Here is a 20,472-nt window from a genome sequence, read left to right as displayed (position 1 = left end):
TGTGTTGAACAAAGAGAGTAAATCCACTAGTAAGTGTCTGGATACAGTAGGAATTCAAATTGGATCGTTAATTTCAAGTTGTTATCATTCATCTCAAAACCAAAGACTATTGATACTTCGGGCGGGGTGGGGGGGGGGGGAGGGGTTGGGGGCAGTGGGGGCATTGGGAACATGGGACTTGCATTAAGAAGCTTTCAGTTCCCATGGGTTTCGCTCTGAAATTTAAAGTTACTGTGCTCTTGAGTGACTAGGGGTCCGCCATGGATTTTCGACTGAAGAAGGGGTCCGCCAGCTGAAAAGGTTGGGAAGCCCTGTACTAGATCATTTATATACACTGTAAACCGTAATAGTCCTACCGCACTTCTTGGAATATTCCGATAATTAACTTTATATTATCGATTCATCTGGGAAGGCCAAGTCCACTGTATGCCTAATGAGAATATACATTATAACCCAACCAGAAATAGAAGCGTTGCACGCCCCCTAAAGAGTTATCGTGAACAATTCTGAGGGGGTAAAGGCGAAAACGCGTAGTCCTTTAAGAGGATGAAGGTGACATACGGTTATCTCATTGCAGTTGACAGATTTCTACTTTAATTGATCGCAGAAGGAAGCAGCATGCCGTAATATCTTCTGTAACCAGAATTCCTGCATGACCTGCAGATACACGAGACGTCACAGCACGCTGCTTCATCTACGTGATTACTCTGCTATTCACAATAAAGTATCTGGCAGAGGCTTCAATGAACCAACTTCAAGCTGTCTCTCTACCGTTCCACCCTCGAAAGGAGCGCGGGAAAAAACGAGCACTTAAATTTTTCTCTGCGAGCTGTGATTTCTCTTATTTTATCGTGATGATCATTTCTCCCTATAGAGGTGGGTGCCAGCAGAATGTTTTCGCCACCGGAGGAGAAAACTGGTGATTGAAATTTCATGAGAAGATCCCGTCGCAACGAAAAACGCCTTTCTTTTAATGATCGCCACTCCAATTCACGTATCATGTCTGTGGCACTATATCTCCTACTTCACTATAGCATAAAACGATCCACCCTTCTTTGCAGTTTTTCGATGTCATCCGTCAGTCCCACCTGATGCGGATCCCACAACGCACAGCAATACTCCAGAATAGTGCGGACAAGCGTGGAGTAAGCAGTCTCTTTAGTAGACCTGTTGCACCTTCTAAGTGTTCTGCCAATGAATGGCAGTCTTTGGTTTCCTTTACCCACAATATTATCTACGTGATCGTTCCAATTTAGATTATTTGTAAATGTAATCCCTAAGTATTTAGTTGAATTTACAGTCTTCAGATTTGTGTGACTTATCGAGTAATCGAAATTTAGCTGATTTCCTTTAGAACCCATGTGAAAAACTTCTCACTTTTCCTTATTTAGGGTCAATTGCCACTTTTCGCACCATACAGATATCTTATCTTATCATTTTGCAAGTCGTTTTGATCATCTGATAACATTATAAGACGGTAAATAACAGCATCATCTGCAAAAAATCTAAGACGGTTACTCAGATTGTCTCCTTTGTCGTTAATAAAGATCAGGAACAATAGAGGGCCTATAACACTTCCTTGGGGAACGCCGTATATTATTTCTGTTTTACTCGATGACCTTCCGTCTATTACTACGAACTGTAACCTTTCTGACAGAAAATCACGAATCCAGTTGCACAACTGAGGCGATATTCCATAGGCACGCAGTTTGGTTAGAAGACGATTGTAAGGAACGGTGTCGAAAGCCTTTTGGAAATCTAAAAATATGGAATCAATTTGACATCCCCTGTCGACAGCACTTATTACTTCATGTGCATAAAGAGTTAGTCGTGTTCCAAAGGACGATATTTTCGGAAACCTTGCTGGCTATGTGTCAATAAACCGTTTTCTTCGAGGTACTTCATAATGTTCAAATACAGTATATGTTCCAAAACCCAACTGCAAACTGACGTTAATGATATAGGCCTCTAATTCAGCGGATGACTCCTACTTCCCTTTTTGGGTATTGGTGTGACTTGAGCAATTTCCAGTCTTTAGGTACGGATCTTTCTGTGAGCGTGTGGTTGTATATAATTGATAAATATGGAGCTATTTTATCAGCATGCCCTTAGAGGAACCTGATGTATACAATCTGGAGTGGGGGCCTTGCCTTTATTAAGTGACTTAAGCTGCTTCGTTACACCTAGGATATGTACTTCTATGTTTCTCATCTTGGCAGTTGTCCTTGATTGGAATTCAGGAATATTTACTTCGTCTTCTTTAGTGAAGAAGTTTCGGAAAACCGTGTTTGATAACTCTGCCTTAGTAGCACTGTCATCAGTGACTTCACCGTTGTTATCGCGCAGTGAAGGTATTGATTCCGTCTTGCCACTGGTGTGCTTTACGTATGACCAGAATCTCTTTGGGCTTTCTGCCAGATTTCGAGACAGAATTTTGTTGTGGAAATTATTAAAAGCATCTCGCATTGAAGTACGCGCCACATTTCGAATTCTGTATAACTTTGACAATCTTGATAATTTGGGGTTCTTTTAAATTTGGCATGCTTTTTTTGTTGTTTCTGCAACAACGATCATACCCGTTTTGTGTACTATGGGGGATCAGTACCATCACTAATTAATTTATGTGGTATATATCTCTCACTTGCTGTCGATACTATCTCTTTGAAAACATTCCACAGATTTTCTACACTTACATGATCAGATCGGAAGGAGTGAAGACGGTCTCTTAAAAAGGCGTTAAGAGCACTTTTATCAGCTTTTTTAAATAGATATACTTTGCGTTTCTTTTTTATGTATGTAGGAGTTGCGGTTTTCAGCCTAGCAGCAACTGCCTTGTGGTCGCTAATCGCGGTATTCGTCACAATAATCACTATTTGTCCAGGATTATTTGTCGCTAAAAAGTCAGGTATGCTTTCGTAACTATTTACGCTTCGAGTGGGCTCATGACCTAATTGTTCAAAATAATTTTCTGAGAAAGCATTCAGTACAATTTCGGATGACGTTTTATGTCTGCCGCCGGCTTTAAACGTATAATTTTTCCAGCATATCGAGGGTAGATTGAAGGGACCACAGACTATAATTGTATGAGCGGGGTACTTATTTGAAATGAGACTCAAGTTTCCTTTAAACTGTTCAGCAACTATATCTTCTGTGTCGGGGAGTAGGTTGTTGTTGTTGTGGTCTTCAGTCTAGAGACTGGTTTGCTGCAGCTCTCCATGCTACTCTATCCTGTGCAAGCTTCTTCATCTCCCAGTACCCACTGCAACATACATCCTTCTGAATCTGTTTAGTGTATTCATCTCTTGGTGTCCCTCTACGATTTTTACCCACCAGATGCCTCAGTATATGCTCTACCAACCGATCCCTTCCAATCAAGTTATGCCACAAATTCTCTTCTCTCCAATTCTATTCAATACCTCCTTATTAGGTATGTAATCTACCCATCTAATCTTTAGCATTCTTCTGTAGCACCACATTTCGAAAGCTTCTATTCTCTTCTTGTCTAAACTATTTATTGACCACGTTTCACTTCCATACATGGCTACACTCCATACAAATACTTTCAGAAAAGACTTCCTGCCACTTAAATCTATATTCGATGTTAAGAAATTTCTCTTCTTCAGAAACGCTTTCCTTGCCACTGCCAGTCTACATTTTATATCCTCTCTACTTCGATCATCATCAGTTATTTTGCTCCCCAAATAGCAAAACTCATTTATTACTTTAAACGTCTCATTTCCTAACCTAATTCCCGCAGCATCACCCGATTTAATTCGACTACATTCCAATATCCTCGTTTTGCTTTAATTGGTGTTCATCTTATGTCCTCCTTTCAAGACACTGTCCATTCCGTTCAGCTGCTCTTCCATGACCTTTGCTGTCTCTGACAGAATTACAATGTCATCGGCGAACATCAAATTTTGATTTCTTCTTCATGGATTATAATTCCTACTCCTAAATTTTCTTTTGTTTCCTTTACTGCTTACTCAATATACAGATTGAATGACATCGGGGATAGGCTACAACCCTGTCTCACTCCCTTCCCAACCAATGTTTCCATTTCATTGCCCTCGACTCTTATAACTGCCATCTGGTTTCTGTACAAATTGTAAATAGCCTTTCGCTCCCTGTATTTTACCCCTGCCACAATTTGAAACAGAGTATTCCAGTCAACATTGTCAAAATCCTTCCCTAAGTCTCCAAATGCTAAAAACGTAGGTTGGCCCTTCCTTAATCTGTTTTCTAACGTAAGTCGTAGGGTCAGTATTGCCTCACGTGTTCCAACATTTCTACGGAATTCAAACTGATCTTCCCCGTGGTCGGCTTCTACCAGTTTTTCCATTCGTCTGTAAAGAATTCGTGTTAGTATCTTGCAGCCGTGGCGTATTAAATTGTTAGTTCGGTAATTTTCACATTTGTGAACACCTGTTTTCTTTGGGATTGGAATTATTACATTCTTCTTGAAGTCTGAGGGTATTTCGCCTGTCTCATACATCTTGCTCACCAAATGGTGGAGTTTTGTCAAGGCTGCTGCTCCCAAGGCTATCAGTAGTCGGTAAAACGATCCAATTAACAGTTTGGTCCGATTGTCAGGTATAACCTCTACCCACATTATTTCACACGAACTATATACTTTAATTTCAATACAACGGAAACTTCCTCTGACAGCAATAAATACTCCATCACCAATCGTATTTAGTCTATCCTTTCTGTAAAGGATCGTTTGAAAAGGTTTCGGTTGAACTTACTTCCGGCTTCAGCCAGCTCTCTTTACCTACAACTATTTGAACTTCAGTGCTGCTTATTGCATCTGTAGGTGATCGTTGATGACTAAACGCATCAGCTGTGAACAGATAACGTGATTGCCTTTTTTCTGCTGGGAATTTGCCCTGTCTCCTGTGATGGCGTTAAAAGATGCTGCCTGTGACAATATTCTTCTCTCTCAAGCTTTGCTGGAGTTCTCATTGCATCCATGGAAGGATGCAATTCTTAAGTTTCATTGCTTTCAAATTTAAAGCTGTTCTTCAGGTCCTCTAAAGGTTTTCGCCATTATGGTGGATCATCTGTGTAATGTAACGCCCTTAGTCTTCCTGTCAGCACATGTGTGTACAAATGGTGGCTTGCTGTGATTTACATGTGTTCGTTACAAGTCATTTATTCTGACGGGAAAGGTTCGTTTCTCATTACTTCTCCAAATTGGTACTTAAAACATGCGCTCTCGAGAAATTACCGACAGTACATAAAGGATATTTCTGTAACTAACATGGTGAATTTCTGAAACTGTTCAAAATTGCGAAGCAATATTTTCGGAGACCTGGTATTACGAAAATGGGTCAGTATTTTTCTGTACAGAAAACTTGTGTTCCTTTCTTATTGACCGACATATTGATGCAATTATTATTCCTTAAAATAGAAACTAACATTCATCTGCACGTAACTTGGATTGAATCAGGAATCTAAAATTAAAAATATATGCATTCAAAATTAAATTCTTCTCATCTTTTAGAATTTCCATTAATAAAAATATGATGGCTGGTCAGTCAATATTCGGTAATATACACTGAAGTTAGCTCTCATACTTCTTCGATGGACTTGCTGAGTTATAACAAATGGATGAACATTTCGATAGGCTTTTCTCGACCCACTTACAAAATATACTTCTACAGCGAAGGCCTTAACTCACTTCAAGATTGGAGGACGAACACTGGAAGAATAGTTTATGTTGTACCTGACCATTTCTAACATATTTTTATTTTCATTATAGTTCGTAGACGAAACACACTCCAGAAAAGTGCGCTTATAATGTCAGTTGAAGCAAATGGTCTGTCAAACCGTCAATTGTCACAACCGGTATGTGTTTCGATCATATCACTGATCCAAACTGTTACTCTATCTGCAGCGTTTTATTACCAAAACCTTTTGCTGAAGATGGGTTTGGCAAAGTATAAATAAAAATTAATGTTGATGTCGACTACTCAGAATAATTCCTATACTACAATGCAATATTACTTATGAACTTGCTTTTATGTGATAGTATTTAGCCAACGATGAATCTGGTTGCGTCACTGTCTTAACTAGGAACGCCACGAAAAGGCCAAAATTCTATCGATGTAGGACTTACATTGCATGGTAGCTGACCCTCTGTTCCCATAGCACATATAGCATTGTCGTCCACGAGGTCGCTACCGTGGATATTTTGACAGTCAGCGTTTGTCCAGATCTTCACATTGATGTACTTCAGGTACGAACTAACCGTCCACGCATCTGTAACAAAGACAGAACCGTGTACATACTGGAAAGACACGTAACTGATGAAGCATAGAGATGGTCATGCAACTACTATACGAGAAAACGACATCCAGAAACTTCAATAGCGTAGTCTTAAAACTACACAGATGAGCCAAATCATTATGACGACTACTAACCCTACCACAAGACTGAATTCCGCCTGGTGCTGTTACGGGAATCAACTATATTGCATATTTCTAATAATTAGTCACATGGATGGCTTTGTCATTTTCTTGGATAATACCTGCTACCTTGCAAGTTTTGCCAATTTTTTGACATATCACTAGATGTTGATGATCTTGCATTCCACTACACTGAAAGGAATCTCTCTCATTATATCCCTACTTTCTCAGGTTAGTATTGCACCGCGTAACTCCATTTCTCAAGTTATTAAGCGCTCTCCATGTCGAGAACGGTGGATGATAAACAGATGCAAGCGTTTGTTAACGTCTACTTGTACAGTTTCGTCATAAATTTTCTCGTCGTATTTTAGGTGGCTCGTCTAAAAGTTTTGTAATTTGCATAAAACTTAATCGGCACTTCAGCCTACTCGTGCCTTATTTGGTAACCGTATAACTGGTGCCTGTGGTCATCAAACTGTTTGCCCCTTTCAGGCTGAGTTGTAAGTTGTCTACTGATGGTGGGTGCAGCTATGCGTGGCTAGATGAGGAAAGCAGATAAGAAGAGCAGAAATTAGCGGTTTAATCATTATTCTGGTAGCGTCTAGAGATCGTGTTGCCACACTAAAGTTGGCAATGCGCGTCGATACCACAAACTTTAGCTATCGTTCGATGCATTCTGCAACGACGTATGGGAGGCGCTCCTCAAGACCACGCTTCCCTTCTCAGTACGGCAGCGCACTCACACTGAGGTCAATATAGTGTCGTGCTCGGCACAGTTCGAGACCTCAGCTTTAGGAATCAACAACACCGAGTAGACAGTGTTCATGAAGCTTCAGATGGACATATACCTTTATCAATGTTGAACATTGTACTCAAAGAGAACAGTTTTGTTAATTATTGCCTCAAGTAATGCTTTGCTAGCCCATGACATCGGTAAATTATCCAGTACTACTACTGCAAGAAGTGTGTCAAAGTTAAGTAAATCTTGTATTCATTTATATATTAAAGTGAACTAATATTTCATTTGTTCTAGTACTATGAGCCTTTTCACACAGTTGTGGCCGGACTATACGGCTGTAAATGGGGAATACACTGACGTAAGTGATTCTGACAAACTGCAGACTGGGCCTGGAGCTTGGAAAGGATGAAGCCGGTCCATTAGTAGCGCGTTACTGTCGTGAACATCTGTGCAAAGTGGTTGAAGGAGGTTTCAACAACGAATAAGCTACAGTAAATTAGGCGTCTACCTCTCATTATGGAACATGGGGGTCAGAGGCTTTCCCGGCTCCTGTAGCAGGATTGGCGGCGTTCTGCGGCGTATCTCATGACAGGATCCACAGCTCTACAGCAAACGACCCTAACGATTTCCCGTATTGACCCAATGCCATCGTCAATTATGGCTGCAGTGGGTACTGAATCATCAATATTGGATGGCGGATCAACAGAAAATTGTCACCTGGTTGGATGAATCACATTTCTTGTTATACCAGGTCGTGGTGTGCGTATAGTGTCGAAATTGAGATACAAGCCGACTTAGACAAAATTTACAGTTAGTGTGAGGAATAGCTGCTAGTCTTAAATGTGGAAAAATGTAACTTAATGCGGATACTGTACTGCTAGTGTCCAGCTTGACACAGCAAAGTCGTTTAAATATCTGGGCGTAACGCTGCAAAGCGATATGAGTGCAACGAGCGTGTGAAAACTATGGTAGGGAAGCACCACATATAGGTCACTGGTGCGACCTATTCTTGGGTGCTGCACAAGTGTTTGGGATCCGTACTAGGTCGGATTGAATTAAGGCATCGAAACAGTTTGGAGGAGGGCTGCTATATTTGTTACCGGTAGGTTCGAACAAAACGTAAGTGTAACGGAGACGCTTCGGGAACTCAAATGGGAATCACTGCAGGGAAGGCAGCGTTTTTTTCGGGCAACACTATTAAAAAAATTTAGAGAACAGGCATTTGAAGCTGGCTGCCGAACGATTCTGTTCCAGCCAACATACATCGCGCTTAAGGACCACGAAGATAAGATACGAGAAATTAGGGCTGATGCGTATAGTCGTTTTTCGCTCGATCGATTTGTGAGTGTAACAGGACGGGAAATGACGAGTGCTGGTACAGGTTACCTTCTGCCATGCGCCTTACGGTGGCTTGCTCATTATCTATGTACATGTAGACGTAGATGATGGTAATTGGACACGCTGTCATCCAGAAATTTGGCTGCATGAACCATGCGCTGTGCCACAAGTGTAGGCCAGTGGGTTCAGTATTATGCTGTGCGCGACATTTACTTTGGCTTCGTCGTAGTAATCGACGGCACCGTGACAACTGTGCAGTACGTGAACATAATTGATGAACACCTGCTTCAATTCATGCTTGACGTCTTCCCTAGTGGTGATGGTATATTTCCGCAAGATAACTTGTAGAATTTCTTTCCTTAACCACAACTAAAATTCGCGCGAAGTTTCCTTTTACACATGGGTTTTAAAATCAAAAGAATAAAAATCTTTAATCACACGACATATAAATATCAATGTACAGGATTTCCATAATTACAGTTCTACATCTACATTAATACTCTGCAAATCATACTTAAGTTCCCGGCAGAGGATCCATCGAACCACCTTCTCTATTATTCCAGTCTCGAACAGCACACGGAAGAAACGAACACCTATCTCTTTCCTTGCGAGCTCCGATTTCCCTTATTTTATGACGATGATCGTTTCTCCCTATGTAGGTCGGCGTCAACAAAATATTTTCGCATTCGGTGCAGGAAGGGGGTGATCGAAATTTCGTTAGAAGATCCGGGCGCAACTAAAAACGTCTTTGTTTTAATGAAGTACACCCAAAATCCTGTATCACGTCAGTGACACTCTCTCCTCTATTTCGGCATTCTGCAAAACGTGCTGCTCTTCTATGAACTATCTTGATGTACTTCGTTAATCCTATTTGGTAAGGATCCTTGAACGCCCAGCAGTGCTCCAAAAGAGGACGGACCAGCGTAATGCAGGTAGTCTCTTTGGTAATCTGTTACGTTTTCTTTCTGTCAATAAAACGCAGTCTTTGGTTTGCCTTCGCCACAATATTTTCTATGTGTTCTTTCCAAATTAAGTTGTTCGTAACTTTAATTCCTACTTATTTGGTTGAATTTACGACTTTTGGTTTGGTTTATCGTGCAGCCGAAGTTTAACGGATTCCATTTAGCACTCATACCAATGACCTCACACTTTTCATTATTTAGAGTCAGTTTCAAAACGCTGTAGAAAGAGAGCCACTGCTGAGAATGATATCTCTGTAGGAGCAGTGGAAACATCATGGGGGAAAAAAAGCTAACGAAAATGTGACCAAGAGACGGGGCTGTAAATGTTAGAATATGTGTACCAATAGACGCGAGGCACACAGCTGTTCCTCAGTTTATATGAAGATGGTATCTGTTCTTTCGGACATGTTTGAAAGAACAGATGCCATTTTCATATACACTATGTACACTACGGGCCATTAAAATTGCTACACCAGGAAGAAATGCAGATGATAAACGGGTATTTATTGGACAAATACATTATACTAGAACCCACATGTGATTACATTTTCACGCAATTTGGGTGCATAGATCGTGAGAAATCAGAACCCAGAACAACCACCACTGACCGTAATAACGGCCTTGATGCACCTGGGCATTGAGTCAAACAGATCTTGGATGGTATGTACAGGTACAGCTGCCCATGCAGCTTCAATACGGTACCACAGTTCATCAAGAGTAGTGATTGGCGTATTGTGACGAGCCAGTTGCTCAACCACCATTGACCAGACGTTTTCAATTGGTGGGAGATCTGGAGAATGTGCTGGCCAGGGGAGCATTCGAACGTCTTCTGTATCCAGAATGGCCCGTACAGGACCTGCAACATGCGGTTGTGCATTATCCTACTGAAATGTAGGGTTTCGCAGAGATCGAATGAAGGCTAGAGCCACGGGTCGTAACACATCTGAAATGTAACGTCCACTGTTCAAAGTGCCATCGGTGCGAACAACAAGTGACCGAGACGTGTAACCAATGGCACCCCATACCATCACGCCGGGTGCTACGCCAGTATGGCGATGACGAATACACGCTTCCTATCTGCGTTCACGGCGATGTCGCCAAACACGGATGCGACCACCATGATGCTGTAAACAGGACCTGGATTCATCCGAGAAAATGACGTTTTGTCATTCGTGCACCCAGGTTCGCCGTTGAGTACACCATCGCAGGCGCTCCTGTCTGTGATGCAGCGTCAATGGTAACCGCAGCCATGGTCTCCGAGATGATAGTCCATGCTGCTGCAAACGTCGTCGAACTGTTCGTACAGATGGTTGTTGTCTTGCAAACGTCCCCATCTGTTGACTCAGGGATCGAGACGTGGCTGCACGATCCATTACAGCCATGCGGATAAGATGCCGTCATTTCGACTGCTAGTGATACGAGGCCGTTGGGATCCAGTACGGCGTTCCGTATTACCCTCCTGAGCCCACCGATTCCATATCCTGCTAACAGTCATTGGATCTCGACCAACGCGAGCAGCAATGTCGCGATATGATAAACCGCAATCGCGATAGGCTACAATCCGACCTTTATCAAAGTCGGAAACGTGATGGTGCGCATTTCTCCTCCTCACACGAGGCATCACAACGTTTCACCAGGCAACGCCGCTCAACTGCTGTATGTGTATGAGAAATCGGTTGGAAACTTTCCTCATGTCAGCACGTTGTAGGTGTCGCCACCGGCGCCAATCTTGTGTGAATGCTCTGAAAAGCTAATCATTTGCATATCACAGCATGTTGTTCCTGTCGGTTAAATTTCGCGTCTGTAGCACGTCAGCTTCGTGTTGTAGCAATTTTAATGGCCAGTAGTGTAGATAAGGCTTTCCGGCCTATGATCTTCTTCAGTGCGGATGCACTCACATTGCCCGAACTCTTACGGGAATCTGAAGATTGACTGCCGTGATTGATGAGTGTAGTGGCAGGGTCACTACAAACGTAGTGTCTGGACAGTAAGCTGAGAATGTGGGTCTCACGCGAAGCGTGCCAGAGATAAGGTGCTGCAGCCGCACTATCCTCTGTGTCCTCGGTGGCTCAGACGGATAGAGCATCTCTCATGTAAGCAGGAAACCCCGGGTTCGAGTCGCGGTCGTGGCACACAATTCCAACTGTCCCCGTTGATATTTATCAACGCCTGTAAGCAGATGAAGGCCTGGATTTCATTGTAATTCCGTTCCTCTGTTTGTGCTCAATTTGCGTGCGAGACGCCCAACATGGCTGTCCCCATGAAGCACCGCTCGCTGCTGGTAAAGTTCTTTTACGAGAACGGTGATTGTGCGTCAGTGGTTGCGCGGCAGAAGTTCCGGACACTCAAGGACATGAAAACAGGTATTGGTCTGATGTCTGCTGAAGTCTTGAGAAAATGATTACAAAATTCGAAATGAGAGGTTCTCTTCAAGTCCATGTGACAGAGGGAAAAAAGCAGTTGATCCGATGTCAGTCAAAGATGTGCCCACAGCTTTGCAGTTTATTTCCAAACATGTGGTGCACGAGGTTATGGCCCAACGTTGGAAATGCCTTGGAGCACAGTACATAAAATCCAACGAAACATTCGGCACTGCTAGTCATACAAAATTACCCATGTTCAGAGTTCCGTTTTGCTGACCTACCAGCGTTACAAACATTCTTTAAGGACTTTCTTGCTTGCATTGAAGTGGACAATGAATATCCATGGACAGACGAAGCCCATTTCCATCTCCAAGGGAATGTCAATATGCAGAATTGCAGAATGTGAGCAACGGAAAAACCTCTCACACATCGAACGGTAGTACTTCATTCTGCGAAGGCGACTGTGTGGTGCGGGTATTTACCGTAGGACCGTATGTTTTCGAGGAGAAGAGTCCTATTGGTCCTTTTACCTGTACCGTCACTGGCAAATGGTGACAGTCTCTTGCGCTCCAACGTAGTTCCAACGTTTCAACACCGTTCATAAAGGAAATCGTTTCAAATTAGTAAGTTATTGCCCCTCTAGCATGTCTATAGGAACTGTTCAGAGATATGAGCTCAAAATTTGCCAAAGAGTTACGCGAATATCCTGTAATGGTAGATTCAGTTCATGATACATTGCTATAAAATTTGTTGAGATCACTAGACTGTTGACATTTTGAACAGGTACTGTAGAGAGAAAGTAATCATTCAGTTTAGATACATATATCTGTAATGTACAGATGTAATAAATTATTCATTTTTTACAAAGTTCACAATTTTCTAAAATATTAAATGTTCAAATATGATTGATTCATGAGTAAAATGGTAAAATCACAGGGTTTACACTGTGTCCACTGTTGCCGATATGACGGTGTCTTGACAAAATGATGACAAAGCACGAAAACAGTTTTTTTGTTGGAATATGTGTGATGTTTATGTGTTACAACAATGCAATTTTCATTCACAAGGAATTATCGAAAAGAAGTGTCATGCAACCAGAGCACTGTGCATTGGTATCAACAGTTTACGGACACTGGTTGTCTCTGTAAACAAAAAACTTCTAGTTGACCAAGTGTTCCAGATGCAACCATGAAGAGAGTGAGGAAAAGTCTCTTACGCAGTCCTAAAAAAATCAGCGGTCCATGTAAGTCACGAACTTGGAATACCACAGAAAATTCTGGGGAAGATTCTTTGATGGTGGTAACATTTCATACTGCACTGTCTGCAGCTCATGCAACAGTTTAAAATAGCACTTTCTGTTTTCATCACAATGCAGGTAGCACTTGAGGCAGAACATTTAGTCTCCAAGCTCATATTCAATGATGAAGTGCCTTCCATTTGTCTGGAAAGGTTAATCATTGCAATGTGAGAGTGTTAGGCACTGAAACTCCTCATCAAATTGTGGTGCATGAACAAAATTATTGGTATTATCCTCATAAGGGCGCCAATATTTGTGGCTGCCGCCGCTGTTGTCACCCCTCTTCTGAACTCAATGAGAAGAAAATGTCGGAAATGTTCCAATTTCTCCATTTGGCACTCCATTTTCTAGCACCTACAGCTCCATTCACTATCTGAAATTGACAATATGTAAACACTATAAATAAACACATAGTAAGCGGAATATTAACACGCAAAACGGAAACGCTACGGTCCTATGCACGAACCTAATACATCCTACAAGCAGCTAACATCTCTCAGCTTGGAGTGCAAGCTCCTGCCGTTCCACTGTGAATTGGACCATTTACATGAAAGGAATCTGTACATACGTCTCTTTGTTTAGCTATTTACAAGAGTGCTGGTTCAAGCTCCTCCTATGAATGTACCTTTATCATGAGACACACTGAATGATATTTTCAAATCGTGAGAACTATACAGTTAGGCTTAGAGCTTGAGGGAGGTGGTTATTTGGTACTGAATCATGTTCACAGGAATGCACAACACCTACAAGATATCATAGTTACCTTCGTCTGCTAAATTAGTTGTTTATAAAGTCGACGCCTGAAATATGATCCTTTGACCAATTTCAGGTAGAGCACTGTCCAGTTTTAGTGTTTTAGCCAAAGTTGGTAAATACAGTCGTGGATTTTATAAATAAATAATTTTATCGAAGGCGACAATCATGTCTTTTAAAAGAACTGTGGAAAAGTGTTGAGTGGTAGCGTAGCGCCAGGCGTTACAGCTGGCACTCCATACTCACCGTTGCTTGTGAGGCCCCATCCAGAGACGATTGCGTCCCAGCCGGCGAAGCTCTCGCTGGCCTGTGCCTTCGACGGTAGCCTAATCGGTGTCACGTAATCTGCAGAGAAGAGACCAAGAAGTTGTCATTAGGCTCTGGTGTGCTTTGCTGCGGAAAACAAAGTGCATCAGTTTCGTGTATAAACTACAGGGACATAAACATCGAAATATATTTGATAGTTGTTCTATGTGGAGTTCCGTAGTCAACATTTCTCAGCAGTCCCCTTTCTAATGTGACTTAGCCTATTTACTTCCTGCCGAGTAGTTAGCGTCTTTGACTATAACATGTAAGAAGCAAGAGTTCGATTCGCACGACTCGTACGATGGATTTGTGGTTAGTGTGTGTACTAAGTGAAGCTGCACTGACCGTCACGAATAAAACTGCATAGTCGGACCTTGTTGGCAGATTGAAACTGCGTGCCAGACCGGAACACATATCCGCTACTTTGTCTTTCGCGGACAGTCCTCATAGCGACTGACATATCCAAGCACGAATCTCAACCAACCCCCACAATTTCACTTCCGCCAGTATTTGCGACCTACTTTTAAAACTTAACGAGGTGCTCTTGCGTACCCTAATGGACTAGTACTCCTCAAATAAAGGGTATTTCGGAGAAATAGTATAGCCACGGCCTAGGATACTATTTCCAGAATAAACCGTTCACTCTGTAGCTGTGTGTACGGTGGCTGCAAACCTCAAAATTTAGAGTTCTGATCCAGTATACAGTTTTAATCTGCCATGAAGTTTCAGAACAGCGTTCACTCCAATGCAGAACGAAAGATTTATTCTGGAATTCAGGAGATATTTGAAGAACTAGGGGCTTCGACTTGAGGATGAGAATATTGCGGACCAGGAGCGCAATGAGCTGACCTCATATTCCTCGATACAAATGCTCTACAAGTGCAGAGATGAGCAAAACTCAAGAGCGAAAGTCATTTTCGTATGACGTATCAATGCCAAGTAACATAGCCTGATAAAATGCGTAGAAAGAACTGTTGCAATAAGATTCGTAAGTGTATTGTCAATAGCAAAGATAACATCCAGCTATTAACTAACAGTGGGTACACAAAATTACCCTTTCTGATCGTGAAAAATTTTACATTGGCCAGTTAGGCAGAGGCATATCAACTAGCCTGGCTGAACACGAACGCAGCTGGAGGTTGCAGAATTCTAACTCCGTACTTGCTGAGCATGTACTGAGTGAGGGTCACAACTACCAGCCAGAGTGCCATGTCCTTCACTTAGCAAGCAAAGGCCATAAACTCAACCTGCTGCAAGCCCTGGAAATTAACAAACATCTAACTCACAGTCCTGATCTAATCCTAAATGATAAGACACAGCTCAACACTTCCCCTTTCCTAAACTTCATATAATCAAATGGTTCAAATGGCTCCGAGCACTATGGGACTTAACTTCTGAGGTCATCAGTCCCCTAGAACTTCGAACTATTTAAACCTAACTAACCTAAGGACATCACACACATCCATGCCCGAGGCAGGATTCGAACCTGCAACTTCACATAATCATCTCTGTGTTTAATTACTTCCCACACTGTCTGCTCCTACATATTCCCATTTTCCAGTCTTGATTAAGTTCTTTTAATTTATTGAAACTTTCTACGTCATCCATGCCAATTGTTAAGGTTCCTTCTAAATGGTAACTGTTAATCTTTCCATGTTTAATACCTCTTGCAGTTGTCTCATCAAACACTGTTTTTATTTTACTTGGCTCATTTATTTAATGCAAACTGTTACATAGTCACAGTTTTGAGTGTAATGTTAATCTTTTTCCTGTTTGCTCCTTTTGTATTTGCGTATTGCTCAGCTTCTTTTTTTTCTTTTTTTTTTCTTTTTTTCTTTTTTTTAATGCAGTACCGCCACACTCTCAAAGATATGTATTCTGTAGTTACATTGATAATTCTTTTTTCTTTTAATTGTTTTGTGTACCGCTCTCCATGTGTGAAGTAGGCTTGTCAAGCACTAATTTTATTTTATTAGTTTTGTTTATTGATAGAAACTGTTATGTTGGCATATTGTTCCTACTTTGTGTTAAAGTTTTTTACCTGTCTGATACGTTTTTATTTTTATTTATTTATAGTTCAAATAGTTTACTTTTTATATTCTATTACCATCAGACTGTCAAAGATGTTACTTACTGTATGTTTCTGCTTCAATTTAGACGTGTAACTTCTCTTCCAATGTTGTTCACAAACTTTGTAACTTCTTTGCTGACAGATCTCAGTAAATGTCTGAAGATGGCCTTGTAAGCCAAAAACAGGTTAACACAATAAAAGTATTATTGTAGAACAAAAGCAAACTAGTGCTTTTCATTTATTAGTATCTGAAAGAAATACGCAATGAGAGGAACAAATATTACATTTGTTTTCCAATACAATAATTTACTGATGTCATCGCGACTCATGACGGACCGCTGGATATTTAAAAAGGCGGAACATCATTATTAATAGCGTGTGTGATAATCGATGACAGCAGTGCATGCTCCTCAACGTGCTCCCTTGCTGGCCACAAGGTTGGTAAAGGGGTCTCGTGACCGGGCGTTCCGTTTCTCTATCTGCGCGACTGACAACGGCTGGATTGTCGTTCGTGCATGTGGACATGCTGCAAAGTGTCTCCCCTATGTATCCCACACGTGCTTGAGGGAAACGGTCAGGCCAGTCCAGTCAGAGAGTAGCTTCTCTTTCTGAGAGCTCCTCAACCTGCGTAGCTCGGCGCGGTCGCACGTTGTCATTCATAAAAATGAATTCAAGGTAGACTGCACTCTTGAAAATACGGACATGGGGATGGGGTACAGGGTCACAATAAAGTAAATTGGGGAATGTACAGTGTTTAAAGATTTGGAGGTCAGTACCCCCACGCAACATTATGCATCCCCACACCGTTAACACCTGTACCACCAAAACGATCATGGTCGACCGTGATGAGCCGGCCTTGGTGGCCGTGCGATTCTAGGCGCTTCAGTCCGGAACCGCGACACTGCTACGGTCGCCTCGGGCATGGATGTGTGTGATGTCCTTATTTCAGTTAGGTTTAAATAGTTAACATCAGATGTTAAGTCCCATAGTGCTCAGAGCCATTTGAATTTGACAGTGATGAACGTATCCTCATTTATTGCACGCAGGAACAATCTACTGCAGCATCTCCACATGGACCAACGACCGCCCGGCAGTTGTCAATCGTGGTGGTTGAGGAAAAGTAACGCCCGGCCAGAAGAACCTCTTACCAACCTTACGACTAGCGTGAGAGCACGTTGCAGACATTCATTTCTGCCATTGGTGATCATACACCCTATTAAGAACCATGTCCCCCCTTTTGTAGTTTCCAGGGAACTATCATGAATCGCGGTAGATCAGTGAAACTATTGTCTTAGAATGAAAGTGTAATTTCTGTTCGTCTCATCGCGTACTTCTTTCAGATATCTTACACATCATATTGTAGCAGTTCTCTCTATGCGCTGTCCACATTTGGTCAATCTATGCTATTAAGCAGTGACATATCATGCGAAAGCTACTTACGTCTGGCCCACTGGTGTACGTCATTGTTCACAGGTGGTGACACATCAGCGAATCATGAAATCATTATTATTGTTATTACTATTATAATGTTAGCTCCCTCCCCCAATTATTTCCTTAGTCAAAAAACGTGTACTGGTACGTGACTCGAGGCCAATGACAGGCTCTTAGAAGGTGATTGCTCTTGACGTTCAGCTGCATCGAACAAAATGTAGCAGACTGACGAATTCCAATTAGTCTTCTGAGTTTGATGTCATGTATGTATAAATGAGAGGGGAAGGGATCATCTGTCTATAATAGGCACAGAATCATCTTTATTATCATAAATCATCAAAAAAATGGTTTAAATGGCTCTGAGCACTATGCGACTTAACTTCTGAGGTCATCAGTCGACTAGAACTTAGAACTAATTAAACCTAACCAACCTAAGGACATCACACACATCAATGCCCGCGGCAGGATTCGAACCTGCGACCGTAGCGGTCGTTCGGTTCCAGACTGCAGCGCCTAGAACCGCACGGCCACTCCGGCCGGCTCATAAATCATCCACAAATAAATTACCCACTGAGATAAGCAAACGAAGATTTCAAAAACGGACAAGGGATTGTAACTGTGGAATCTAACTTTGGTACAGGTTAATGAGTACGATAAAAATATGATTACGAGAATAAATCGTCGATATGGTCAATGATTGAAACAATGGTTATTGGTTTAGAGAATGAACCCGGAAAGACAAATACGAACACCAGTAAGATCGGCAATGTGCTTGGTGGAAGCAACGTACTGGCTGCGAAATGTTAAAACTGCGCAGTTAGCCACTGATGGCAATTAACTAAGATCGTGCCCCTACCGTATTGGCAACCATTTTTAGTACACTCAAGCAGTGCGAAGGTGGAAGGCAGTGACAGCAACGACTGCGAATTCTGTCGAGCTCACTCTGTGTATTCACTACTAAAGTGAAGGCATCCTTCTGTACTAAAGATAGTCTCCTCTGGCAGCAAATCATTACTCTTTGATCAGTGGCCTATAATTGTTCCCTGACTTAACACTCTGAAACTTAGTTATTTCTGGCAAAATAGGAATCTCGCAGACGCCTAGCAGCAGAATTCCTGAGGTCTGACCTTGCTACTATTATTAACCAATGGTGTTGTGGTGTGATGGGGAAGCCAGAAAAACTCTCCCACTGTATGGCAAAGTTCTGAAGTTGATGAATTCAAAGGCATACAAGAAGACACACAGGAGAAATCGTGCCCTCAACAGAAATAAACACTATGAGCCAGTCAGAAATCCTGTTACAATGAAGTAAAATGAACGTTCTTCCGTGGCATGGCTGCCAAGGCAAATGGTGATTCTCATGCTGCACCCCCTCTGAAGGGCTGCACTTGGCTTCGATTTTTATCTGTTTTATAAGGATTCTTCGCTGTTTCTCGACCAATACTGTTTTTTGGCAGATATAGCGAATTCCACTTTCGACTGCCTGCACTGAAAGTTAACTCTCAGCACGGAACACATTTCTCCTAGCGGCCGTAAGTGAAGTTCTATGTTGCCCCATCTTTCAGGTCTGCAGAAAAAATAACAAAGACCTCATCATAATAAATGAAAGGAAGCGAAGAAGCAATTGACTGGGCAGCCACTGGTAGTACTAAATACTGTCTGCAATTACCTGCGGCACAAGATATCTAGTATATTGGCCAAAGAGGATGGCATATATCATCATGAAATATGTTCTGTGACAGTTTTGGAGAAAAAGTGCCATGTAACAATTGACCGTATGTTAATCACTTACTTCTCTTTCACACTGATCACTGCCATCACTGTGTATCGCGTAATCTGGTCAGCCTCATAAATAAATGCCACCAAAATTAAGCACAATACAGTACAGGAATAGGAGTATAGACATTACACAGAACACAGCATGTTGTTCTCAATGGAGAGACCACTACAGACGTTAATGTAACCTCTGGCGTGCCACAGGGGAGTGTTATGGGAACATTGCTTTTCACAATACATGTAAATGACCTAGTAAATAGTGTCAGAAGTTCCATGCGGCTTTTCGCGGATGATGCTGTAGTATACAAAGAAGTTGCAGCATTAGAAAATTGCAGCGAAATGCGGGAAGATCTGCAGCGGATAGGCACTTGGTGCAGGGAGTGGCAACTGACCCTTAACATAGACAAATGTAATGTATTGCGAATACATAGAAAGAATGATCGTTTATTGTATGATTATATGATATCGGAACAAATACTGGTAGCAGTTACTTCTGTAAAATATCTGGGATTATGCGTGCCGAACGATTTGAAGTGGAATGGTCATGTAAAATTAATTGTTTCTAAGGCGGGTGCCAGGTTGAGATTCATTGGGAGAATCCTTAGGAAATGTAGTCCATCAACAAAGGAGGTGGCTTACAAAACACTCGTTCGACCTATACTTGAGTGTTGCTCATCAGTGTGGGATCCGTACCAGATCGGATTGACGGAGGAGATAGAGAAGATCCAAAGAAGAGCGGCGCTTTTCGTCACAGGGTTATTTGGTAAGCGTGATAGCGTTACGGAGATGTTTAACAAACTCAAGTGGCAGACTCTACAAGAGAGGCGCTCTGCATCGCGGTGTAGCTTGCTGTCCAGGTTTCGAGAGGGTGCGTTTCTGGATGAGGTATCGAATATATTGCTTCCCCCTACTTATACCTCCCGAGGAGATCACGAATGTAAAATTAGAGAGATACGAGCGCGCACGGAGGCTTTACGGCAGTCGTTCTTCCCGCGAACCATACGCGACTGGAACAGGAAAGGGAGG

The 20,472-nt window shown here is 42.0% G+C and overlaps 1 protein-coding gene across 1 annotated transcript in view; it reads right to left on the bottom strand.

Annotated features, from left to right (window-relative positions):
• Window positions 1–20,472, bottom strand: part of LOC126146382 (brachyurin-like) — a 71,388-nt gene that overhangs the window by 13,833 nt on the left and 37,083 nt on the right. Inside the window, exons 5-6 of the mRNA XM_049915617.1 lie at window positions 14,109–14,207; window positions 6,122–6,264 (exon numbers count right to left, since the gene is read on the bottom strand). Coding sequence (XP_049771574.1) covers window positions 6,122–6,264; window positions 14,109–14,207 — 242 coding nt within the window. The remainder of the gene's footprint in view (window positions 1–6,121; window positions 6,265–14,108; window positions 14,208–20,472) is intronic.

The sequence above is a fragment of the Schistocerca cancellata genome, chromosome 2 (genome assembly GCF_023864275.1).
Source record: "Schistocerca cancellata isolate TAMUIC-IGC-003103 chromosome 2, iqSchCanc2.1, whole genome shotgun sequence".
Taxonomy (NCBI): Eukaryota; Metazoa; Arthropoda; class Insecta; order Orthoptera; family Acrididae; genus Schistocerca; species Schistocerca cancellata.
This window is presented reverse-complemented; position numbering and strand designations above follow the sequence as displayed.